At 39.1% G+C, this 27,002-nt stretch overlaps 1 protein-coding gene across 4 annotated transcripts; it reads right to left on the bottom strand.

Moving 5' to 3' along the window:
- Positions 1-743: 743 nt before the first annotated feature.
- Positions 744-26,470, bottom strand: RHOT1 (ras homolog family member T1). Of its 4 annotated transcripts, none has more exons than XM_040081451.1 (21): positions 26,336-26,464; positions 22,633-22,691; positions 20,720-20,801; positions 19,741-19,784; positions 18,914-18,967; positions 18,504-18,556; positions 17,853-17,961; positions 17,184-17,285; positions 15,712-15,810; positions 15,202-15,310; positions 14,518-14,638; positions 13,757-13,841; positions 13,253-13,398; positions 12,543-12,643; positions 12,268-12,398; positions 11,840-11,923; positions 10,974-11,093; positions 10,427-10,629; positions 8,898-9,020; positions 3,355-3,498; positions 744-1,903 (listed from the first exon to the last, which is right to left on the bottom strand). In XM_040081451.1, the coding sequence occupies exons 1-21, from the start codon at positions 26,370-26,372 to the stop codon at positions 1,786-1,788; spliced, it is 2,124 nt and encodes a 707-aa protein (XP_039937385.1). In that variant the 5' UTR covers positions 26,373-26,464; the 3' UTR covers positions 744-1,785. The 4 variants fall into 4 exon arrangements, with proteins under 4 accessions (XP_039937385.1, XP_039937386.1, XP_039937387.1 ...); XM_040081452.2 differs by having other exon boundaries at positions 10,427-10,626; positions 26,336-26,454; XM_040081453.2 differs by lacking the exon at positions 3,355-3,498 and having other exon boundaries at positions 26,336-26,470.
- Between the last annotated feature and the right edge of the window lie 532 nt (positions 26,471-27,002).

Raw genomic sequence — 27,002 nt, 5'->3', positions numbered from 1 at the left:
CAGGATCTCCCGCTCCCGCCGGGCCGGGCTGACAGGACCGTTCCACACGGGATCTCCCGCTCCCGCCGGGCCGGGCTGACGGGGCCGTTCCTCACGGGATCTCCTGTTCCCACCGGGCCGGGCTGACGGGGCTGTTCCACACGGGATCTCCCGCTCCCGCCGGGCCGGGCTGACAGGACCGTTCCACACGGGATCTCCCGCTCCCGCCGGGCCGGGCTGACGGGACCGTTCCATGCAGGATCTCCCGTTCCCGCCAGTGCCGGGCTCAGCGCGGCCCCGTGAGCTCGGCGGCAGCGCCCCCTGGCGGCCGCGGCGGGGCGGGCCGGGGTCCCCCGGGGGATCCCTCGGGAGCATCCCGGGACTCCGCACAGCTCCCCGGGAACGCCGCGCTGCTGGAGGCTGTTTAATCAACACCAAAACATTCACCAATTCACTGCCCACAGCTTCCTAAACCCCACTGAACTATTTGGTCTTTTCTCCCAGTCTTTGTCCTTAACAGTAAATACAAAGTTCATGGTAGATTATTTGCATTTCTGCTTTGTAGTATCATAGAAGGCACTTTGGCCTTCTGATATAAATCAAAAATAAACTTCTAATGGAAGCATGAGAGAAACTGCACTGCCAAGATATGTAACCTCCTACATGTGAGGGCACCGGCAGCATTCATTCACATAAAGCACAAAGTTTTGTTAAACTCCACGTTTTGGGACACAGGAAAGTAAGAAAAAGAAGAAAAACACAGACACAGTACACAGTTATTTTATTGAAATACTTGAAAAGGCCAGCAATGGAAAAATAGGTTTGTCATGAGGAATTTAACGTTTGGTTTACTTGATCGTTAAAAAAGCTGTGTCTATAGGTAATTCTAGCCCATTGCAGAATGTACTGTGATCCATGCAACTTATATACTACAGTAGAATAGGCACTGTGTACTATTGTAGTTTTCTCTTAAACACAGCTTTCAATGAGTATGACTGACAGATGTGAGAAATTAAATTGCAACACTTTCCAAATTATAACCGTTTATAACATACAAAATTTGCTTGTCTGATTCATGAGGGTTATAAAACACAACATAGTGAAAAATGAAAAACACGTTACACACAGCGTATGAAGTTGATCTGGCAGTTTTCAAAGTTTACTTTTTTTCCTTTTAAAATAAAGACCAAACTCTAAATATGTCACTGGTCAAGTAAAATACAAAATCATAGGCCAGGACAGCAAAGGTGACTCTCTCCTGAAATACATGATTTAGAGGGGCAAATTTGTTCATCAGTTAAAAATATGAATGAAAATCACAAATTCGGCCTGGTATAGCTTATAGTCCAAAAAGATAAAGTCACTTCAGATGAATGTGAAATAAATAAGCAATCCTTGAGAAAGTATGATCCTTGAGTTGAGTCTACTCTACTGAAAATGAATTTCACCTATACGCTAGAATGTCACCATGGTGAACATCTAAGAACAGTATTTTGAATAGGTTTTTTGGGAAGCAATGTCTTACTTGCTTTAATATATACAGGTTATTTACAACAAATTCCCTTTTGGCCTCAGGTTGAGCCATTTTAGCTGGCTGTTAAGATGCAATTCCTTTTTTTCTCCACACATTACGCAATACTGTAGTTAGAGCTATAATTTAAAATAATCTTATGCATGAATTACAAATATTAATAAAGTAACTCTGCATATATAAATATTTCTAGCAGAATTTAAAGCATTCAGAATGTACATAAAAGTGGTTTTTTATTTATTTATTTGGTAGGGCCAGATGTGCTTCTTCTCAGATCATCGCTGCTTTAGTAGTGCTTTGTACATGGCAAAACCCAAAACTGCAAACACGGTAGCACCAAAACTTGCTCGGAGCCAGAACGTTGAGCTCTTGAGGTCCGCTTGTGTCACATGCCTGAAATTTAACACACATACAAAGCCAGGTTAATTCCATGACAGGGACTCCAGACAGCTTGTGCTAAACTACTCTGCTTTTGGAAATTCATCACTACACTTGTCACAGGCAAACAGCTCACAATTCAGCCTTACGAGCGCTTCAGAGTCATTTTGCTTTTCTTAAAGCTCAGGATTTGATCTGCAGCCCTGACCACATCCGATCTCCCTGAAGTCAGAGCGCTCACATGGCTGAGGAGAAATGCAGGAGCAGATCATTACTCATGGATGTGGGGAGGGCAGGGTGTCTCCTTTGAGAGTACCAGCAAGCATTCAGGAAAGGAAAACAAAAATAGCTACCAATAATTAATAATTCATAGTGAGAACAACTCTGTCCAGCAAAATCCTTTTTTTCCTTTATTTTATAAATGTTCAATTTAATATTTCTGCTTTTCCATGAAAAACTTCCCAGTTCTGTTGAATGTCTACTTATTCTATCCCCTAAAAGAGTTTACTGACAAGTAGCAAGTAATATTTTTCCAAAAGCTAGAATCACACCATTTTTAAATCCCTTTCTTCCCAGTAGTCACAAGAAGAGCAACAGAAACAGTCATCCAACACCAAGCTGAAAGCTAAGAGAGAGTGTGAGTGAAACAAGCAGTGACTATGGCACCAACAGAAAAAGACAGTATGGAGTGACTGTATGACAGAAAAAGCCACATCTCACATGACAGTGGAGACAGGCAATGACCCAACTCTCCCAAATATTGCAAGAAGTCTGTGAACATGCTCAGTTTAACACCCTCGACAGCAGTCTGAAGTATGACAGCTTACCAGAAAGCAGGAGCTACCATTTAAAACAAGTTATCATAAATGACATAATTCAAAGCACAGGAAGTTCCTAAATGATAGTAAAGTTGATTTTTTTTTGTTTGTTTGCTTTAGAGATATAATTTAGAACAGAACTTCACTAGCCTACATATTTTAGCCTGTGTTAATCACCATGGGTTACTCAGTGAAGCTGCAGGAAGGTTAAGTAAAGGAGCACAGAGATCCTAAGCACACACAGGAGTTCAGAGAGTGAAAACGGCAGAGCTGTAGCTCACAAGCTGTTTAATAGAGCAGGAATTGCTACTTGCTATCAAAACACACAAAACCAGCTTTGGATATGCTTTAGTAGACATTTGCAGGAGCCACATCAGCCAGATAGTTAATCAGAGTTCTGCCATACCACGTGCTGAAGAACAGGCTCTTTGATGCACACATGGCTGCTCTTTAGTCTAAAAAATCCTGATCTTATTTAAGAATGTCTTGCTGGGTTATAGAACAGACCAAAACCAAGAATTCCTGCAAGCGTTAGTTCTTCTACAGCTAGTTTTGACAAAGTCTCTGCAAACTGAATGTCAAGTGGCTTGCTGAGGGGAAGAAAGGGAAAAGGCAATGGCAAGGTCACCTGGGTTTGGCTGTTGTTACCTGTCTTCAAGCAAACGTGGACCAAGAGATGACTCCATGAAGATGGAATCTTCTACAGAGTGGACGGCGTGCACCTGCTGCATAATCCTGCTCTCCTCGTCTGCTAACAGCATGGCCCCCACCTCAGCTAGGTAGGCTCTTAACCTTTTCACACACATGCACAGTGCAGTTCATTGCATGGCTCAACAACAGCAACCCTCTCAAATCAAAAAGCCCAGAGAATTTCCGATTTATAGCCTCCTAACCCCTGATTTTTGTGCAGTTGTTAAAAACTTAGTGCTTGGGGAAAATCAGAAACAAATTGAGTTTGTGCCTTAATAAGCTAAGTAAAATGTTTGATTTCATGTAGCTAAATGCCATTGCTTTGAGGACAAAGAAACCTGTTAAGGAAACTGGATTTCTCTTTCCACTCATCTCCACAGCCTCAACTTCCATGTGTCCCACGGGACACTGCAATACCCCTGCACCATACACATACGAGCCATAAAACTGATGAGATCCCACTACTGTTGAGAACTCAAAGACTATTTTACCACTACAGGGTAGTCTGGGGTCATTTCTTAGTAAAAGGCTGTAAAATCCTTGTCTTCAGATCTGTGAATCTGTGAATTATAGAACTAATCTGTGTATGTAAAATGAATCACTTATAGGCAACATGGTTTTACTAGATTACATGCCAAGCTCCTTTGGATAGTACACAGAGCCTATTTTACTGCTGGATGAGTATTTGTGTAGCTAACAAGTCTCCAGTTTAATTTGGTTAAATCAAATGCCCAACTATTTTAAAACCCCGTCCCTTTGAATATGCAAATCAATGTTTAAATTGCAAATTAATGCTTTTGCATAGCCTCATAAAGCACTATCTCTCAAATCTAGATTTTCTGATTCCTATCTATAATTCCCCTTGTTTTGCACATGCCCATATTTAATAGTATGCAATAAACTTGCTGAGCACGCTTCATCCTTCTAAAAACAATTAATATGTTCTCAGCCATGATAAAATGCTCTTGTAATGTCTAAAGGGAGACTAAATTGGCTTTGATCTCTTTTCTAAGCCTAACAATAGCAGACTCTTTCATTTAAATAAGGAACTAATTCGAGTCAGGGACTTGTCTTACAACCTCAAGGAAATCTACTTTGATTGTCTCGGCCTGAAAATCCAAAGTTCAAAATGCTAACTGAAATTCAGGACATTATGGATGTCTAACTGCTTTACAACTTCATAAATGTCCAATTTTTCTTCTTTCCATGTTCCTTATGCTGTCATAAAATCCATTTTTACAACTTCAATCTCTAATATTGTTTAGCTGCCATTAAAGGAACAAAAAAAAAAATCTGAGATAATAAAAAAGGATCAATATTTTTTTCTAGTGCAGGTTCTTTGACATGAAGGTGGCTATAATGCACAAAAACCTTTTTCAATACACACTGAGAAATTCTACCTTTTCAAAAAATAACATTCAACATTTATTTCAGTCTAGTTGTGCTTATGAAACTAATTTTCACCAGTGGTGGAAATTATTACTGCCTTGTTAGTAAGAGAGTAACCCTGAAATAGAAAAAATATTCTCTCCAAGGGTAAAACATCTAAATAGATGTGCACTTATACACAGAGAGAGAGTAGTAGTCAGGATTCCATAAATAAAGCCGTATTTAAAACTCTTGCTTATTAATAATAAGAATGATGTTTCAAACTTTCCAGATAGGCTGCTGTGTGTACTTAATCATATATTTAGTTCCACAAATATACAAAAGTCTAGAAATTCTGCCTTTGGAACAAAATTCAGATTTTAATACACATTTTGGAAAGAAAAAGAAAAAAAGGCATATTTTTATTCAACCTACTTTTAACAGTGAATCAAGTACCTCATCACTTGTTGAATAAGATCTTTGAAATCTGAACACTTTTTTTTCAGGAGACTTTAACAACTCACAAGAAATTTGTCACATGCACTTGCTGAGGAGTTAACTGAGCATGCCTGCCATGGGTACACACGGAAAACTGCTGAGTTATGGGCTGATGCTGACACTTTTCCCTAGGTCAGCAGCAGAGGAATTCCCAGGTCTGGGAAGGTTTATCCTTAAATACAGAAGTTCAAAAACATTCTTATAGTAACTTCCAAAGCATTTTAAAAGCACAGTGCTGAGGCCAACAGGCTGCTCACATGGCTACTCACAGCAGAACTCGAAGCAAGTTCATGCAGCAGCCTGTTCTGACAAAGGTTCTTAGCATTAAATATAAGCAACTGAATTCCAAAAGCATCACGTAACCTGCATGAGCTGCTGCAGCTTCCCTTCAGGCACATATTTTCCTAGGATGCAATCTAAGTCAAGCAGTTAGAGTTTTCCTCCATGCATTAGTCATCTAAAATGTGAAAAGCTCCAAATGCATTTTATTATCCACAAAACCTAAAAATGGATGTAAAATGCCACTTCATTACATTCTGTTTAGAAAGAAAGCAGGGGACACAGCTTTGCGAATTTCTATGCAGTCTGGGGCATCAAACAGCTTAGAAAAGGAGGAAAATAAATTAGCAATTTCTAATGTCCTAATGTCATTTTGGGGATGTCACATAGCAATGTCCTAATTTGGGGGACACCTAAGTGTAGAGATAGATTTTTGCAATTAGATTTAATGGCAATATACAAGTTTTGAAAAAAACCCAAAACTGCATACACTGCACATAGTGAAAGATATATCCTGGGCTATACTCCTGGAACTTTCCCATTATTACAGGAAAATACAATAATACTGTATTGTCTTTAATTTCACAAAAAGAAGGTTGTCACAGAAAGCAAAACCTTACTAATAATTCCTGAAACAACCAGGTTTCATATGAAAGTAAAATTTCACTTCAATTCCGCAATGTTTTAAAAACTTTAGAAGAAAAACATCCTCCAAGAATTCTCCTGAACAACACAATTCTCATGCATTGGGATCTTCTTATTTTGAAATGAACTTAGCTGACAGAAAAATGCCACTACTGTACAAGCAAAAGGCAACATGGATGATTTAAAACCAAGGGAAAAAAAAGACAAAAATCCAAGCTCATCATTAAAGAAAGGGTTAGAATGACAAAAGCAGAAATCCTGCTTTTGGTAAAACAATGTAGTAAAAAGAGATTAGGTGCCAGGCAGCCAAACACAAGTGAACACCTAAAGGAAAGAACAAATTAAAACTAGAAGAATACTACAGGATATTAGCAAGTCTCATACATGCATGTCCAGTGCTTTGAATGCTGGGCCCCCCTCCTCAAAAAACCAATGAAATGTGACCCTGGGTAGTTCAAACCAACACTGAATTGCCTTTGTGACAGCCTGCAACCCTCCGGGGAGCCCCTGAAGTTTGTGCATGGAAGACAAGCTGAGGGGGCGTGAACAGGTTTCTCAGTTCCACAGAGGCAATGTTCTTCCTTTAATTACTATGGTGGGAATATTCAAATGTGATTTTATATCATGCCTTGGTAACAGCGTTTAGAGGTTACTTAGCAACGAAGGACACAGGAAGGGGTCCAGTGTGAAAAACTTCCATTTTACCTGAAAGCTTCCACAGCCTAAGGGAATAGGAGGGGATCAGGAGAATAAAGTACTCATGAGAAACCTTCTTCCCCCATCAGTTATCTAACTTTTCCCCAGATATCTGACCTAATGGTAAGCACTTGTGAAGGCAAAATAAGAAAAGTCATAGGAACTAACTGAATCACAAAGTCCTTCTTGATCCAAATGCTTTCTTTAATCTAATCACGTATCATTAGAAGTATGATTTTTTCTAAAACTAGAAATCCATCTCTACCCTCCTATGCCTACAACTGGGAGCTATTCCCTCTTGTTTACAGGTATCCCAGCTCTACCACATGTGCAGTTATGCAGCAGCTCATGAGCTGAATGGTAAATAACCTGCAGCAAGGTGTTTGGTTAGGGAGTTGGTGAGATGAAGTGAGCATGCTGGAAACCTGGAACAAACCCTAGTGACTGAGAGACAAGGGGATTCTAGAAAATAATTCTTTCTGGAGGGCAGTGTCTATGAGGAATTCACCTCACCTTGAATTACAGACTTTTTAGGCAACAGTGGATTCCTAGGTTTGTTCCAGACTCCTGAGTGATAAGGTGTGGAATGACAGCATCCCAAACCCCACTAAAATATTTCAGTACCCTGAAACCCTGACAGCACTTCAGAGGAACGAACTTCCCTGTCTAATGCAGGACTCAAAAAACCCCATACAACAGAGAAACAAACCACAACAGCAAATGGAGCAACCCATACCAGTTCCAAAAAATGAAGTGTTAGAGGTGATTTCAGCCTCAATAATGAAGGGCTGGGATTTTCTAGTAGTGATTGCTCAATGAAGTTTTAGTGACAATACGCAGAGATTGCTGTTACAAGGGATTTCTGTCTGTGGGATGACTGCTGTAGAAGAGATGCAGCATGAAGAGCCTCACTCATTCAGTCTTTTCCCAAGCTAATCAGTCTTTCACCCTTCCTTGAATTCTCACTCTGTGGTTAACACTCGTATCTTGGATTGAAGTGGTATTTGACAAGGAAAATGCTCAGTCCTGTAGGTGGGTGTATCAGCAGCCCCCCTCCACGTATGTCATTTGCATTTAAAGGAGACAGACACACTTCCATGGAGCAGCTACATCTGCAACCCGTAACAAGCAGTAACATCCACGGAGCAGCAGCGTGTCAGGACACTCCAAGCCTCCAAGAAGGCCATGGAGGATGGAACCACCGCAGTGCAACAGTTGTTTGGTTTGAACTCCCATTTCCTGGGGTGTGATGACAAATGCTGAGGTGTTAGTAAATCCTGTGTGTCAAACACTGCCTGCAGTACACACAGGACAAGCTATAGCACTGTTTTCAACACTGAAAACCAATTATCTCTCTTTACCAACTGTTTTTCCAAAAGTATCTGGAAATGCAAATGTTTAAGCATTTACCACTTCTTACATGTTGCATTTCATTCAGAGAGGAGCTAGATGTTAAAAGATCTGGATTATTTTTTAACACAAAATGCCCACTCTTCGTGTAAACCAAGCATAACACGCATACACACAGAAATTCTATGCACTCCCAAACATCAAATTAGCAATTATAAACATGTCATATGTTACATGATGCTGCTCTAAGTCAAGCTATGCCTTTATGAAAGTATCTGGGATCTAAAAGGCATTACCTCTAATCAATAACAAACAAACTTGTAATGTCTCAAGTGAGAAACATTACACAGATCAGCAGACAGTACTTAATGTCGGTTAGCAGTTCCCTAAAAACACAGTCCTAATTCCTGCACAGTATTTCTGCAATCACAAAGAGCCTGAATCAACAACCAAATTGGTAATGTTTCAGAAAAATGACTGAACTAAGCTCACAAGAACCTCCAAGTTAAACCGATTTTGATAATCCTATGACAATTATTAAAGTACTGGCCTCTTTAGTGGATATGGAGTGAAAAATCTGCAGTATATAAGGTTACCAATTGCTTTTTCAAAGACACCCTTTATTTCAAAAGCACACCTGGTACCTAGTAAATAAAGTTAAGGACCTGTTAAGAACTGCAGTGAAGAGTTTGTTCTTTACAGATTGCAGCAAGTCTGAGTTGAGGAAGTTCTGACAGATGCAAAATGTACACCTGTTGCAGGCGCACATACAGCGTAACCGGGCATGGCTGCGAAAACACACAGAAGGACAGGAGTTGAAATTCTTGCTCATCAAATCAGGTGCACATTAGGACTGTGCCACAACCAAGAGAGAGGTTTAGGAATAAAAGGTACATTTGAATGAGTAAGGAGAGGAGGAAAAAAAATACACTGGGGAAGAAAGGGTACAACTACAGCTGTGCAGAATGTAACGGTTAGAGTTTCTACGTCTTGAACATTTTGGCATCACCACCATATACAGATCTTAACAGCAAAGAACAAACATGAATGAAAATGTTTGTTGAATTTATACAAGTTTCCATAAAGGGAAGCATTTAAAGGCTTCTGAGTATGTCTGCACAGCAATAGGTAACACCCCTTTCTCAAAGGAAAGGAAGCCACATTTTCTACCACTTCGAATGCACTCTTTATGGGGCGAGCGTTGCCTCTATTTTTCCCACCCTGCCAAACACACATGCTTGGAAAGTAAGGGAGAAGCAGGAATATTGATATGACAGACATTTGGTCAGTGCTACACTTAAGTGGTTTCCCAGTATTCCAGTGCTACAAAATGAACACAAGATGAAAAAAAAAAAAAACCAAACCCAAAACCAAATTTAAAGCTTACAGACGTAATTCAGTAAATTCAGTTTCGAATAACTAAAAATACCCTATTATTTTGGGTGAAAATGACATTAGTTCTATTTATTTTAAAGCAAATGTCAGCTGTCATACTAGACTCCATCTGCTGTAATATTTATGTAGTTCATCACCATATTAAAAGCTTCACCCACCAAAAAAAAAAGATGCAAAGTGAGTTTAGCAACAGTGAGATGTGTAGTGGAGAATCTGAGCTTACGCGTTTTGTACCTGAGGGACAAAGATGTTTATAAAAAAATTCTATTAAAACTGATGTTTATTAAAAAATTCTATTAAAATTGTAAGTTTTGCAAGATGAATGAACTGAAGCACATAGTAATAAACACCCTGAAAACAAAAAGTACTTTAAGCAGTGCACTGGGGGAACAGTTGTGCACAAAGGTGCTGTTGATTGTAATCAGATGCCAAGTTGAGCTACCAACAAGGATTACAGTACAACTCACTCTCAAAAATACCAAGATATGAACACTGATATACTTTTTGTATGCCCACTGCAGACCAAACAGAACCCTGCTTGTTGGAATTTGCATCATGAGCTGGATGAACTAGGGCATTCTTCAAAAACACCTTAGCAACAATAGCTGAGATTGGTTTCTGTGTTGCATATACGCCAAGTTCCTCAATTTCAAATCGTTTCAAGATTCTACTCAGGCCATTCATGTCTCTCTGTTGCTAAAGCTCGGTGAGGCAGTTCCATCCTGTGGCTAACGATGGCATGCAGTGAGTGGTGCTGTGTGACCATGCACGTGGAAAACACAACAGCTCCGGTACTTACGGATACATTGCCATAGTTGTCAGCTTAACAAAGATATCCTTACTCGGCACATCAGCAGTATTACAAGTAAAGGCTTGGGGTGGAGGCATTTTGTGTTTTCTGCAGAATTCAGCAGGAGAAATACTATATTCCTGTCTAACTTCATGCAAGTCGGACTTGGCAGCTACCACTAAACATGGTATTCTGCTGTCCATGAAGTGCTGCTGCAAATTTAAAGAAAAAAAAAAAAAGTGAAAGAAACAGTCTGTGACACATTCAGCCTGGAACAGGCTGTACTGCACTGGTTGCAGCAGCATTAAGATATATTCATGGCCCTGAAGTCAGGCATTTCTAGAAGCAGAGTAGTTTACATAGAAAAGCAGATGTTTGCTTTGTATGAGTAACAACTGCACCACTGCTAAGGCATCCTTAATATATAACCAGCACTCAGAAATAAAATGTCTTTTAAGCACTAGAACCCGTGTATAGGTCAAGTAACTGCTACTGAACATTTAGTCAGTGAGAAGAAATATAAATGTAGAGGTTTGTAAATATAAACTCTACAAACCTTAAAAATCCTGGCACAGTACTCAAAGGATTTAGGATTACTGACATCATACACCAGGCAGACAGCATCGCATATGGTTTCAGCATCAGTTAAAAAGTCTGAGTCACTGACATCGTGTAGCTGGAAAAAAAGATGGTTGCAGAAGGAGAAAAGCTTGTCATTATGCAGTTAAAGGAATTTTGTAACTTGCCTCATAGTTTTTATGGCTTATTTTTATGTATCCTTCAAACTAATGGAATGACAATAGGCAGAATTAATGAAAAAGAACGGTAGGAATTTACCATGCAGCCAGCGTATGTGAGCTGTTAACGTCACATCTGCAGGCAATAACCATCCCAACATAAAAAGTGGTATTTACTTTAAAACAAAGGCTTAAGACACCCACAGAAATGGGCATTCATCCTACAGAGGAAAACCACTGAGCAGGACTAGATCTCAGAAAACAAAAAAGAGATTATATTATCATAAAGGAAAACCAGAATGGAACAAGCCTTAAAGAATTGATTTCTCCCACTGAATACTAATTTTAGCCATTATAATCACTCTGTGTGACAGATGCTTCTTATTGAATAGGTACTCTGACTTCTGATAATTTATCCCATGTTATAATTTGATAAGTTGCAGTGTAATCATAAAATGATTAGGCTTTGTACAACTCAGGTCAAGGTTTCAAAAATAACAGGTCTGACCAGGTTTGCCTAAATTATCAACAAAAAAACCCAGAAGTTATTTGGGACAGATAATAACTGGGCAGAATGCATGTTAAGAAAAGAGAATTAAAACAAGTTTGTTGCAGAAGGCTCTAAATAATTCACAGAATTTTAACATTAACCAGTCTTAAGCAAACAAGAACGAGGCAGCCTTACCAGCAAGTATTTTTCCTGTCCATATACATAGACTGTATTAATGGCATAGTAAGATTTGTGTTCTGCACGTATCTGCCTCTGTCTCTGAAAAGGCAGAATTTCATGTTAGACCACAGCATCTTTTCTCTTTAAGTTAAATTTGAACAGCTGGTTTACTCCATTTATTAATGAATTAAAATTATAGTAATTTGGGGGGGGGGGGGTTTGCAAGGAAATGCATAGCTATAATCTATGATGTACAAGTCATTATTGCATGCAATAGCCACTACCAAAAATAGAAGAAAAACAAAAAAACACCAAATTTCTCCTCAGTAATTCCATATTTCGCTGAAGAACTCTGCAAACTGAGCAATAAGCATTAAAACTCTAAGATCAATCACTTCTGTCTAATCTTAACTCAAGAGGTGAATATAGGCAATGTTTCTTACTATCAGATTTCTTCCAAGAAGAGCTTGAAGAACTCCACTTTTCCCACAGCCTTTCATTCCAACAACATTGCATCGGAAGACATTCCGCTGAGTCTGTTTTTTCTGGAGGTCTATCTTTTTATCTCTTGTCACTTTTGGCAAAACACAAATATTTTTCACAAGATATAAATGCAGGTGAAAACATGAAAACGCACACAAAACAATCTCTCAAAAATATTAAAGGTTTCACTTGAGCAGAAAATTTAAATTTCTGTGTTGTATCAAATTTTTAGTACCTGTAATTGCTGATGCTTGAGATTCTTGCTCGGCAAGTATGGAGTACCCTAAATAACCCAGATACTCCAGGCAACGCTGCACATCCAGGTATGTGGTTAGTCTGGCAGAGGGGACAAAAAGAACTTTCAGTTGTCACCATCCGGGGTACCAATTCATCACACAATCCTTATCTCCTATCTCCTGACTGACATGACAGAAACATTCCTGACACTGAGTACTGAAGGACAAAAGTCTCTGAGAATAAGTGGTGTAACTTCACCAGTCTTACTGGTCACCAGAACTCCATGAAGGCAGTACTCACTGAGGCCTATCAACTCACACTGTACTTTCTTATCTCCCCAAATAATGTTTTTCTCATTTTCTGTATTTTAAATTGGGAAAAAAAAAAAACAAACAAAAACTCGTTATTGAGCACCGTTTTTCAAACCATCTCTAAGGGGCAGAACAACAGCAATGACATTTCAATAGGGATTTCCACACTTTGAAGAGACCCTTCTTCATTGTTAGCACTAAATTCTGGCCAAATCCTGCCCAGGTTATAACAACAGTCTGAAGATCAGGCCACTGGATGGCTACAGAACCTTGGCTGCTTGGATCAATTCCCAACTATAAAACTTCTACTCTTCCCAACAGGTTTTTAGGAGGAATCTACAAACACATGCTCATACCCAAAGTTCTCAACCACTAAAATGTCCTGTACCACACTTACGTCCACTGCGAGAGAAACCCTTGGTATGTGATCCATCCTCTTTCGTTTGTACAAACTGTGTTGTTCACATCAGGTCCCCATGGCATGTAAGGGAAGACTTTGAACAAGTCTTTCAATTCATCAGGAGATAAAGCACAATCTCTATCCTGAAACAAAATACGGTATCAGACATAATTTAATTTGTGTCTATTCTAAACTGGTATTTTCTTGCTGTACACTTACAAGATTCGAGAAACGAAGCGAATTTCTTTTTAATCACTGTTCTTTCCTTGTTTTTAAATAAGATTAAATGTAAGAGCTAGTTAAAAACAATTTGGTACTACAGCTATAACTGCCAACTCTCCATGTAGACACTCATAAGCTGCAGGTCAGTTCTGACTCCATAGGTTAAGCTAAAGCCAGTTTCTGACTACAATGGCATCACGATAAAAACCACATTTTTGTTAGCAAAACTGCTGACAAACCAAGCATAAAGACAAACACACTCTCAAATAAAATCCTTACCAAATCATGTTTATCAAAAATACTTTGAAGAAACAAGTATGCATGATGATTTAGTTCTGTTGTGCAGTCAAGGGGAATTTTCAGACTGTTTATTGAAAACAAAAACAAATACAAGAAGCATTAATTGTTTATGACATATAGAATATCGAAACTCAAAATACATACTTTATGAATAATAACATTTAGTACCTGACCTTGGCACTTGAATAATTTATCTTCACATAGATCAAAGTGCATACTTTTTATTAGGAATTCTAAAATGATGACTGAGTGCCTTTATATTATTATATGATATATAGCTCTATAGTAATCGCATTTTTTGTTGGTTTGCTTTGTTTTTGTACTTTGGGGTTTTTAACAAAAAATGATGCAGGTACATTTTTTAATAGCCACAGAATTTGTAAATCTCTTAACTTTTTAATTTGGGGATTTTCAATAGGTCTCAAATGCTATGAAAATACTGACAAGTCTTTCAGAATTCAATGCCACATACAATAAGCAACTGCTCAGATTTATGTTCCAGTTTTGCACTGAGAGTCTCTTCTGCCACCTTCATTACGCAGAAAGAGAACAGAATATTGTCTAGCACAAGAGAGTTCTTCCTCCACGCTCAGTCACATGAAGGTTTTGGACAGGTGGTCATTTAGGGAGGTACTTGATGTACCAACACGTTAAATCAAATGCTGCATTAACTCTCTCCTCCTGCCAAAGCAGCAGCAGCACAGCTGATCTCCAGCTCAGAAAGCTGAAGTGGTACATACGGAGGGAACAGGTACTCTGGCGTAAGCTCTAAGTCATCGTCATAGCCAAAGCGACGCAAAACTGTCCAGGTTGTCTCGTGCCTTCCTCGCTGAATGAAAAGTGTGTGTAGAAAAAGAAAACCTAAAAATCAAAAATGGTGAAATCTTAAGGCCCTGAAGTGCTTTATCTGCTACAAGTGTTTTCAATAGAAACAGTATTAGACTTGGAAACAAAAAAGCTCAAAATACACATTAAGATTTTAAACCTCCTGGGTGATATTACAGCAGTATCTACATAGACTGAACATTCAGAAATCATGGTATTTGTAAAAGTGTTCTCCAGGGAACTGTTTCCTTCAAACAATCCCCTTGGTTTTCTGTTGTTGTTTGCTTTTTGCAGTACCAGCATTTTAGAGCTGCATGAAAATAAACCCAGTATTTTCAACAGTTTAAAACAGAAAGCCTGGAAGAGCCTGGAGAGGGGTCTCATGGAAGACTGCTTTTAGTTTTCTTGTATCAAAATAACCAAGAAGGATTTTTGTTTGGCACTTCCCAGGGCTTAATGAGATACCACTGTTTAGTAAGCCCAGCTCTTGCAGTCTGAAAACCAAGACAGAGATCACATTCCAAAAGACCACCTTTTTCATGTAAGAATGATTATTAACTGTATAAAGACACATCTCTTAAGAGTTAAGTAAGACTCACCTTTTAATGTCAATCCATTATCTGCAACTCCATCACTTAGGTTTTTCCTGACTACATTCTTTACGTCCTCCAAAGCCTGAGGTGCCAGTGGTGTATTAAAACAAATTCTCTAACACAAAACCCAAAAATAGCATGTTAGGACCACTGCTACAGAGCTGGACAAACAGCATGTCCTTTCTGAAATACAGCCTTAAACATTCTGCTAAGCTTTAAGGACACTCCAATACCTTAGTGGAAATAAAGGTGTACAAATTGCATTTTATTTTTAAATACATTAATAGATTTCTAAATTTTGCTCTTGAATTCAAACTTGAACAATGGTTAGAAATAAAGATAATTTTATTTCTGTTTTTACAAATCCATTCTTCTATGCTGAACTTGAGACCTAGTATTTAGGCCTGATTCCCTTACAGTTCAGCTTCCTATTATTTATTCAATACCAATCACTTGTTTTTCTAGAATTATATAGTTCACCTTTAAGCATGGTGGAAAGATAAGCAAGAGAGGTACCTGAAAGAAGTTGAGCTCTGCATCATTGAGAGTACCATCATTATCTTGATCAGAAATTCTAAAAATGCGAGTCAGTGCTTTAATACAGGCAGGTTTCATCTAAGGCATAAAAGGAAGTTCAGTATCTTTCTAGGCTCAAATATAAAAAGATTACACTGAATGACACCAGGCAGCTCAATCACGTGCAAACACACACAAGTCTTCATTTACAGTTTCAGAATAGAGACATTCATTCACATGTACACGTAAGTAAAAAGCAAGAGGAAATAAAAATTGATTTAGCATATTTATATCTGTAAATTTAAAGCAATTATCCCACATTAAATGTTTTTCTATTCAATTACAGGAAGAATCTCAGGCTGAAGGTGGCACTACTAAGTTATTAAAAAAATGAAACTCAGTTCTCTAAATTCAGTCTTACTGCTATAGAAAACTTTGAGAAACAACTAAATATTTTTTTTCCCCCCAAAACATTTTTTGGTGGGGGGAAAAAAAACCACCTTACAATCCCAATGGTTTGCAAAACTAAACAGGTCTAGAACTACAGCCAGCTCGCTTCAAACATCAAATACTGAAAACCTTCACAGGGCTCATTCAGCTACCAGGCAAAGCACTGAGCATATGGACTATCTCTAGGACAAAAGAACTGCTAGGATACCTTCCAGTGAAGGAAAACAGACACTGGTAATTCTCTCCCAACAACTACCGTGATGATGGACTCTTCTCTTCACAGAGGTCACATAGATTGCATAGAGATTGGTTTTGGAAAACCAAAAAGATTTCAGCACAACAATTTTATCACAACATTACTAACTCATATGGATGATTCTGATGGAAGAAATCAAAACAGGGTTATTCTCTGATTCTCTACTTAACAAAGTATTTACAGCTGAAGCAACGTTCCTACTTCCCAATACTAAATGGATACAATTAGAGGTTCTATTTGTATTTGCCCAGGAAATTATTAAAAAATAAAAAAAAACTCCTTCATAATACACTCAGCTAATCACTGGATACCTAAAAACCAGACTTGCCACTTTTTTTTAATCCCTTTTGCCAAAGTTTCACAAGATTCTCAGAAAAAAAAAAATCTCTTATATCAGGTCAAGTCTAGAGTGTTTTCTCCGAAATAAATGGAGTTCTGTGAAATGAACATCTAAAGGAGAACTGAATTGAAGACATAATTTGGGTCACATTACATTTGGCTCAAAGCCATTAGCAAAGCTTCTCATTTTACCCAGCAGTTCACACGGGCAACAAAAAACCGTCTCCACTGCTTTGAATGAAGAGAAAAGACAGGTGAGGTTCATACATCACAAAACAACCCCCGTGGCTCAGGGATGCAACGCCTGACATTGGGGGTGGGGTGCTGGTAACAACACACAGAGATGCAAAATCCACTGCAAAGGAAAGAACAGGAAAGTGATTCACTCCCCCCAAATGATTTGCTCTGAGAATCTATGGATAAATACCTCTTTCTCCTCTGGGCAATAAAGAGGACCTGTAGGATGTAGAACAGCTTTCTGTGCATAATAAAATAGCTCAGATATATTCTTCAAGTTTTTGGCTGAACACTGAAAGAGAAATCCTCACATTGATGAGCTAGTTTCTTGACAATTTGGCGATTTCTTCTGAAATTTAAGTAAGCATCAAATTTTTAAAGACTTAGTCCCCTCCTCTTGGTACAGGGCTGGTTTGGCAAAAAGACATCCAGCTCCTGTATCTGTTCAATTAATTAACAAATGAGGTTTCACTACAATTTACTGTCATACCAAGAACAGAAATCAAAAAGCTGTATCTACTTTGGGAAAAAAAAGGAAAAAGAAGAGACATAGCCACACATATTAAATCAATTTTGAATACTTTGCAGACATCTGTCTGGCTTAATATTAAATTGAAAACCCTTGTTAAAGGGAAGTATGTGAGGAGGCTCTAAATATTAGAATTTGACAGTAATGCTTGATTATAGAATAGTGTAAACTTCCCTAAGGAAAGATAACATATAAACTCACTACTATAATTATTCATGTGTGAAATATTTAGTTAGGAAAAAAATTCCCTTTTTCTACTATAAAGTTGCCATACATGCTTGGCAAGAATGTATTTTTTGTTACTTGCTTTAACTTCAGAGTATTGCATACCTCAACACACGTTTCTATCTCTGTATATTGATTCATAATGGGAAGGATAGTTTCCATACTGCTGTACTCCACTAGATCAGACTTGTTTCCAACTAATATAAGAGGAAGCCTAAAAACAAAAGAATATTAAGAGCTTCAAAGACAGATGGATAAAAATAAGTATTTTCATTTATCATTTTATGTCCCACCAGAAACCACTGTATTATTTTCATGATGAAATTAAATGCCACTGGAGGCAATGGGCAAAACTAAATGACAGCAGTTTAAATAAAGTGCTTTGATATACGCTTAGACAGAAATGTACTTTTTGCTGATTCGACCAAACCCACACATTTAAATACAATGGCAACTAATCATTGTTATTACCCAAACCAGCATCAGTAGAAAAGCTATACAGATGGTAGAGCCAAAGCCAGTGATACCATAGCAAATATAAACACACCTGGTAAAGCTGCCCAAGAAATTCAAAATAAATAATATTGCTGGCACATGTAACAGACCTACATACTTCAAATCTCTTGCTGCTTGGACTTCTTATATAAACTTTAAGTTTAGTATTTGATTTTCTTAAACAATTAACATCCTCAACACTTTTCATTGACAACCATCGATGTGCAGCCTAATTCACACTTCTCATCTTTACTTAAGCACCTGCTATCTTTGTCTGTCCTTTCATTGATGAGAGGAATCCATCGACTCGTTACCTAAAGTGGGATTAAAAAGAGACATGAAAAATACATATTCAAATTAAATATGACTCAACTATGCACAGGCTTCACTACAACTGCTACTGCTTCTTTCCCAAAAAGGCACATACTGACACGCAAAGGAGGAAATAAAAACTGGAGCTGATTAATAAGCAACTGTCTCAGACAAGTGAAATTACTAAAAACTCATATGTTGAAATGAAGTAGAAGCAAACCCACATCTGTTCATTCTCTTAACAACTGATCTCAAACTCCATCTCAGGCATTTGAAATGTGTACTCCATATTTCAGCTTGAGATCAATTAACAGTGCACAAGTTACATCTCAGTAATGGGATAAAATGTGTTACTGTACCTTATCAATAGAATTCTTGTTGTTAACAGCATAGACTATACAAATCACATTTGCCTGAAATGAAGAGAAAGGAAAGGCATGGAATTCCACTGCTCAGAAACCCCTGAGCAACACAGACAGTTAAAGACCATACATAACAACATCAGAGTAAACTCACTATAGAACTCTGTTCCTGGCTTGTTTAAGCTAATTGGAGCCTGAACAAGAAGATTAAAACAAAGAACTTATATGGTGAGAAGCGCCAAAAAGCCTGTCTTGCAGTGTGACAGTCACAGCTTGTGCCTGCAGAGACCTGTGCCACCAGGAAATCCAAACTGGAGTCATAATGTGCAGCCTCCACTGAAGCACCAAACGAAATGCCAGAAATGGAACACAACACCACGACAGACTGCGCAGAAAATGTGCAAAGGTGCTCAGAAAGAACTGAAAATAGGGATCAGAAGGGATGACAGTCACCAAGAATCCTGTGCTATTCATAAATGCAGGAGTACCACGTGACATAAGGAAGCAAAATGGATCTTTTCAGGGTAGAATCATTTATACAAAACTGGCTTGCTGATTAAAGGATATTTAGCTCTGTCCCTTCATTTGGAAGGACAAAGCTTAAGTTCAATTCACCAACACAGTGCCAATACCTACTATCTTTATTTAAGATTTCTTAAATAGATATATTTTTTCCTATAGCGTACGTCACAAAACAAAACAGAAAATGCCAAGCAAGAAAGGTTTTTTCCTTAAATTCAAACTGAAGCCCATCTAATGTAGAGAATTTCAAAGGAAAGACTTTTTCCTAAACTACTTTCTAGCAAACACTAAAATACACTTACCTGTGATATTTCATGGTAAAGCTGCTCATCACTTTGCTCTGCTTCTGCATTTGATAGAAGAAATTATGAATTAATACTAAAATGTTTGCAAACAAAATAAAAACAAACTTCTGAAACTGAACCAGGGTATTTCAGAATGCTCATGAGACAGCTTTGTCAAAGCCTTGTTATTTAAACTTCCTTTTTATAAAATATTCTAATGAGTGCTCCTTCCAAAACAGTAATTAAATTGGTCTATTAATTTGTAAGACAGCAACAGTCTGTTGCACATCAATTTAAAAGCTATTTTGAAGAGGAATAATTATATTTGTAGAGAGGTTCTCTTTGGAACAAGTCATAGTTTGCATCCTTCTATATTTCTCAACAGCCCCTTCCTTCTATAATGTAAACTTTTACATCAGAATATGACATATGCTGATTTTATTACAGTGATGATTTTTATAGTGATACCAAGCTTCTGTTAATTGAATCGACAAAAAATCCATTCAGTAGAAAGCAAACCTCACTCCACATAAATTTAAGATCAAGCCCAACAAAAACAACAGAAAAGCATTATTTCTTTTTCCAGGTGGTTAAACAGATCAAAGTCATTTCCTCAGCACTGATGAGAAAGAGAAGACAGGAAGGTCCCTGCTAACACGGCCTAACTCTTGGCTTGCACTGTGAATGGCAAAAGGGTTTTTCTAGTGTGCAACAGTTGCACAGATTAATGACAGCACATGAACCTCCACAGTCAATCTACTCATCTATCCAGTAATAAGATTAAAATAAATTAAAAAAAAAAAAAAAAAAAAAAAAACCACCACAAAAGAGCAAATTGACCCCAAATTATGAGGTATCCTTACTTAGAAATTCAGAAAGTTTCTACTTCACTCCAGGCTTCTCCCACCTGTAGCTCTGGTCCCAGACCTGACTGTGACAGGGGCTCTTGAGTCAGACAAACAATTCCAAATCAGTGATGGTAGCGAGCAGTCCCTACCTGAATAATCCACTATGTGTGTTGGCACTCTTTCAGGAGTGACATCAGCTGGAATGGTGATTTCTTCAGCTCGGGGTGGAACCTGGGGTTCAAAGAACAGCAAGAAAGAGACTTTCAAGATAATCCGGGGGTGAAAAAAGTCATATACAATAATACAGCTGCCATTTAATCAGCTTTAAACAGAGCAACTAATATTAGTTGTCCAAGTTGCTTAGTTATTTAAGTACTTTTGGTTTTTATTTGTTTGGTTTTCTTTTTTTAAAGTAGCGAAAGTCACTGCTACCTTCTCACTTTTTACCTGTCTAGTTACTGCATGTGGAACTTCCTGCATGCTTTGCAGAAAAGCAATGCTGTTAAGGATACTTTCAATGACTACTTCTATAAAACTCAAACCCACTCTACCCAACACCCAAACAAGCATGACAGATAAGATAAAAGTCTCAATTTTTACACAACTGTAACATCCTTGCTTTTGACAGCGCTGAACATTAAGTTCAAATATCCTGCAAAGCAAAACACAATGCTAAAAAAAGCTAATTCTGAATAATGCCGTAAACTCTGACAGTCCTTTTTTCCAAAGAACACTAATCCATATTCAGGAACAATCAACTTAAACCTAATTTTAATGAAAAATCTCCTGCACATCTATTTATTGCCTTCTACCTGTTGACACTGAACTTTGATGATACTTTACTTTTAGTAAAAGAAGGGGAAAAAAAAAAAAGGTCAATCACCACAAGAATGTCTCTGTAGAGCTTCAGGCTCTGCTCAGATCCTCCTCAAGGGTGAGTAGTGACAACACGGTGTAAATTAAACACTATTTCCAAGCCTGAAGTGCCTGTTAGACCCCATAATGTTGCCCTGATCTGCCTGACTGGCCTGAGGAACTGGGCAGGTCTCTTTCAGCAGCTTTTATAGGATACAGGATTTTTACAAATTTTTTTCTCTTATTCCAGGGAGATCTTGTATTATATTTAAATTATGCTTTTTCTCTACATGAGAATTCAGATGAATATTCTAGGTTACACTGGAGGAAGAAGCTGAGAAATGAGGAGAGAACTACAACTCACTAAATACAATAAGGAACTGGATCTCCTTTTTACCTGCAAGGTTAGGAACTAAATTGAATTATGTAAACAAAATTCAGTTATGTTTACAATCCAATCTTGGCTCCCCAACTGTGGTAACCTACTGATTTGCATTAAACCCAGAGCAGAGTAGATTCAAAGAGCAGCACATGACTGCTATTTTAAGACCTGTGATCAGAAGAAATAAACATTCATGTTTATATGTAAAAAGCTTAACTATTTGCAGCAGCTGTGGTTCTTTTTATGGTACAGAGAAAACTATGTGCTGCTTTTTAAAAGGAATAATATGTAGAAGTAGCTTTTTCTGCAGTTTTTACTTCAAGAATCAATAAAACATTCTTCAAAGACAGAAGTAAAGGCGAGGTCTTGCTTAGTTATAGAAAATGGCTAAGTATAAGTCCTACAATGTGACTTATAATTCCTCATTCTCAATCATTTTGCAATCTAATTGCTCTTTAAAGGCAACACCACTCCCCCCACCCCTCCAAATAATTGATGGCCTTGTCTCTTTCAGCACCTTCCCATTTATGTGTCTCTCATACTGAAATATACTGCCAGTTTGGACCAATTACAGCTCCTTAACAAACCTGCTATTCATCACATATAAAACAATTAGTTTAATTAACAATGTGAAAAATAAGAAAGGAGCTTAGATGAAACTTAAATTTCTAATCTTCATGCAGAGATATATTTAAACTAACTGACATCGCTCTTCCTGAAGTCATCTTTGCCATTTTAAACTTTATTTTGTTTTTAAACATTACTTCAGACTGGTCTATTATATGACTGGATAGAAATAAAACTTAGAAAACAAAAGTACTCTACCTCTTCTGGGAATTCCTCACTGACAAGAGACATAATTAGTGATGTCTTCCCAACTCTGGCTGCAAAAGCATTAAAAACAGATATTAGATAATATGTTTTGTTACACTTAACTGTTGCACACCATCTTAAACTGGGAAGATTTTAAAAACATTTTCCAATTCACCACATTAAAAGCTTTTAAGCTGTTGTTTAATCATATTAAATATGGATGACAGCAATTTTCTCACAATTCTTTTATATTGCAAAAACTTGAGCTCCATCTCCTACCCCTGTATTTCCTCCAGAAGGGAAGTGAATTCTGCTCTGCCTTACACAGAAGAACTGCCAGGTTTTAACCTTAACATAGAACACTTAACCAAATAATCAAAACAAACTAGAAATGCTTTAATACAAATTCAGAAATAGGAATGAAGAAAGCACAGAGAAAAGCATGCAGAAATTAACTATTTTTATAGAATTCTCGATACGATGATTGCACTTTAGTTCTGAAATACCAAGGATGAGAGCAGGACAAAAAGACATGAACAAAGTCTGCAGTACTTTGACTTTTAAAGTGCAAGAGCTTAACCCCTTTGATACAAATGAGCTGCCCCCCATTAAAAGTGAAAAATACCCCAAACCACCAACCCTTCTAAGGTCCCAGTGTTCCTAATCCAAGATGATCATCTCAGCTTCAGTAACCAACACCATTCAATCAAATAAATGACTTTGTTTACCTGCAAAGTTCAGAATTCTAATATCACAACTTAGTTGCCTGGTTTTGAGAAGCTCTAATGTGACCATTTAAAACCAAGAGTTGGTAACCTGTTTCGTGGTTCCATTCTCTCTAAATCCCTTCATCTGTGAATTTTCTGGTCCACTGGACGCCTTGTAAGACTATTACTGATTAATTTGGTTTTGAGACATTTCTTAAAAACCAAAATGTTCATCTTCAAATATCCTCTGGGACCATCTATTCCCAACAGCTCTCAATTCAAGCAAAACTCAATTTCACCCTGGCTGTAGCAGCACCTCTGCCAGCAGGAATGTGTTACCAACCAAGGCAGCGCTCACCACCAGTGAGAGCCTGTCACTGCTCCTACTGAAACCAAGAGATGTCACCAGGGACAGAAGGTGCTCAGCTGCATTTACACTTCTCAATGGAACTGTATAGAACTCTGAATATGGAAGACAAAGAGGTGTGATTGTACTGCTGGTTGATTTTGTGCAGGAATTGGTGTTGCTGAACTGATGAGCACTGATGAGCCAGTCAGAGTATACTCAACTTATCTAGGTCTATTTTTGGTAGAGTATTTTGGTACAGTAACATGTTCTGGCATCCAGAAATAAAATCTTCTCTTTGACTTACCATGATGAAGAGTAGTTGTAACAAAAATATGAAAAGTGAAGAAAGGCTTTTCTGAGGAGGAAGATTTCTGTCTTCCTTACAGAGAAGAGCTGTAAACTTTCCCCTGGTGGTACTCCCTGCAGAGCACCAGGTTGCAGGTTTCCCAACAGCAATGCAGCTGTGCTTCCATCAAAGACACTCAAATGAGCTAAAATCCTAACTTCAACTGTCAGGCATCCTCCTGCATCAACTCCATCTTATCTTTCATCCTGACAGAACTGAAAAGAGCTTCAGAAGCTCTCCTACTTCCACAGGGAAAAAAGATTAATACTTTCCTTATATGTAAGTAAAGTCACTAATTATTGAAAATAGTGACGTGCATTTTGCAGCTGACCAAGACAGCACTAACTTGAAACAGTGGCAAAACTGGTTTTGCAGATATAGAAACCCACTTCTTATGTCTGAAAATAGAAGATTATGTGCTACTGGTGAGTAAATATTCAGTATTTAGAAGTTCTTGATACACTTTCTAGTGAACTTGAGTTTTATGAAAATTCATAGGTTCTAGTGCAGAGATTTGGGTTATTTTGTTCAAATCTAGGTCAACCCTCCATCCTTCCCAATCTGTTTACAGTCTCAGAAATAACAGCCTAAACAGTATCAGCTGACTGGGACAAAGGAAAGCAGCACAGCACTTTATGATAATTAATTTATCTTTTTCCTCATATATAAGTCTTTTACATCATGCTGTGTAACATGCTGAACCATAATCTGAAATTTACTGGCTATTAAAAATTGATGTTTGCACTAAACCAACTTAAACCTAAACTGTGGACCAACAGAGATGAAAGAGGCTGAGTTTTAGAACAGCCTGCAATAAAGAGTTCTTGGCATATTTCAGATTCTGAACCTGATGGTCTGCTGTTTCCATCTAACAAGTTTTATATGGTCTGGACTAACTTGTGGTTTCAGACTAATAACTATATATGAGACACATACACAAAGCAGGACTGGCGCTATAACTGACAAGTTTTACCAATTTGTAAAACAAATTTCTCCCTCCTCCTCACTACAAGTCAAAGGTGTAACACAGATGCTCACAATCTCTGATGTGTGCCACGTACTACACATTGCTGTATTTAAGAAACCTGTATCTTTAATATGCCCATTTGGACACAGTGTGAACCTCGTTGCCAAAACAAAGCACCTGTTACACCTGTGCTGAAACCACTGCACAGAGCCAGCCCAGAACACAGCCCTGCCAAAGACAATGAGGTAAATCAGGAATGTATTCTAAAGAGGAATTAAACTCTGTATTCAAAGGCACCAATTCCTAAACACAGTCATGCAAAACTAACCAAATACAACCTTAATGAGTTAGCTCTTTCTGCACAGTGACAGCTCCCTCAAGACTCCTCTCCAGAAAAGTCACAGAGAGCCTTCTTATGCAGTACAGATAGAGCCAACCTGCACTATAAAACAACTAGATAAACTGCACTATAAATATATGTTAGGGCATTCAGTCCTCAGGAAAGCTTTGTTAGTAGTACCACGTTCATAGTATAACTAGGTAATTTTACTAATAACACTTGGTAATTACTCTGCATTCTTTCCCCTCAGGAACTTAAGCTCGCTTTGCAAACTAGCAGAACCTCCTTGCTGCTATTTATACCGATAAGAGGCTGAGCCTCTGCAAGCCCTGTCAATTATTGGGGTACCTAAGCGGAATTTCAGGACACAATTTTAGGAACACAGGAAAAAATCCAGACCCACAGTACCTCTGGCATGCACCTACGTGTGTGCTGTTCATCCAAGGTCACACAGAAAGTTAAAAGCAAAAAAAAAAGGGACCTGGGCTCCCTGGCCCCGTCCTGGCCACAAACCCACAACACCCGACCTATTAACCACTAGGAGCACATCGGGGCACTGACTTCCGAAATCAGTAAATGGGAAACGTACAAGTGTGATTTTCACACGCGTACAAAAGAAAAATGAACAAAAAAAAAAAAGGGGGAAAAAACCCCAAAACCCCCCAACCAAATAAACACACCCCCACCCCCCACCCCCCCCCCAAAAAAAAAAAAAAAAAGTTTAAAAAGGCCGTGGCCAAATACCAGGCAAGAATTTCACCCCGGTGTCATCTACAGGGACGAACGTCCAAGCCGCACAATTCCACCAAGTGCCGGCCGTGCTGGTGCCCAGAGCAGGGAGCCGAGGGGCTCCAGGCCGCGCTCCGAGCGGTCACGGCGAGCCCACCCCGCGGGGCCGGGGCTGCCCCGGGCTCCCCGCGCGGGCCGGGCTGAGCCCCGCGGCACCGGGGCGATGTGACAGCCGGCGGCCCCCACCCTTCCCCGGCCCTCCTGCCTCGGCACTCACGTTCTCCCACCAGCAGGATCCGCACGTCCTTCTTCATGGCCGCGCTCGCTGCCCCCGGCCCGGGGCCGCTCACATCGGGCGGGCGGGCGGCGGCGCCGCTGCGGCCTGGCCTTCCCGGGCTCCCCTCACGGAGCGGGGCGGGCGCGCTACGGCGGCTCGCGAGGGACCCGCCGCGATCGGCGGCTGCGCGGGGCGGCGGCCGCCCCTGAGGGCGCGGGAGGGAGGCGGCGGCTCCCCAGGGCCCGCCGTGAGCGCAGCGAGCGCTGAGGGACAGCCCGGGGCACTCGGAGCGCACCGGGATCACAGAATCAGAGAGGGTGGAAAAGACCTCCGAGATCGTCCCGTCCAACCTATGAGCCAACAGCACCGTGCCGACCAGACCGCGGCACCGAGTGCCATGTCCAGTTTTTCCTTAAACGGCCCTAGGGATGGTGACTCCAACCAATGTTTAATCACCTAATCAGGAAATTCTTCCCAATGTTCAAGTAGTGACACAGCGGGTTCCCATCTGCACTGTGTGTTCTGTGTTGTTGCTGTGATCCAAACCATAACAAATTGCTGCCCCTGGGACAACCACGGCACAACTCGTGTGTGTGGGAAATTAACGATGTGCGGTGAATTCATGCTCTAGCTATGGTTTTTCCAGGTGAACCAGCAAAGGACACCT

Source organism: Hirundo rustica, chromosome 18 (genome assembly GCF_015227805.2).
Source record: "Hirundo rustica isolate bHirRus1 chromosome 18, bHirRus1.pri.v3, whole genome shotgun sequence".
Taxonomy (NCBI): Eukaryota; Metazoa; Chordata; class Aves; order Passeriformes; family Hirundinidae; genus Hirundo; species Hirundo rustica.
The sequence above is the reverse complement of the archived record's forward strand: the minus strand, read 5'-3'. Positions and strand labels throughout refer to the sequence as shown.

Excerpts from the sequence above, each read along its gene's own strand:
- RHOT1 (XM_040081451.1), bottom strand. The coding sequence starts at position 26,372 with ATGAAGAAGGACGTGCGGATCCTGCTGGTGGGAGAAC. Across the intron at positions 18,557-18,913 it reads ACAAGAATTCTATTGATAAG|GTAACGAGTCGATGGATTCC; the intron begins GTACAGTAACAC and ends ATCCCACTTTAG. Across the intron at positions 9,021-10,426 it reads ACAACTATGGCAATGTATCC|CCATGCCCGGTTACGCTGTA; the intron begins GTAAGTACCGGA and ends GTGTTTTCGCAG.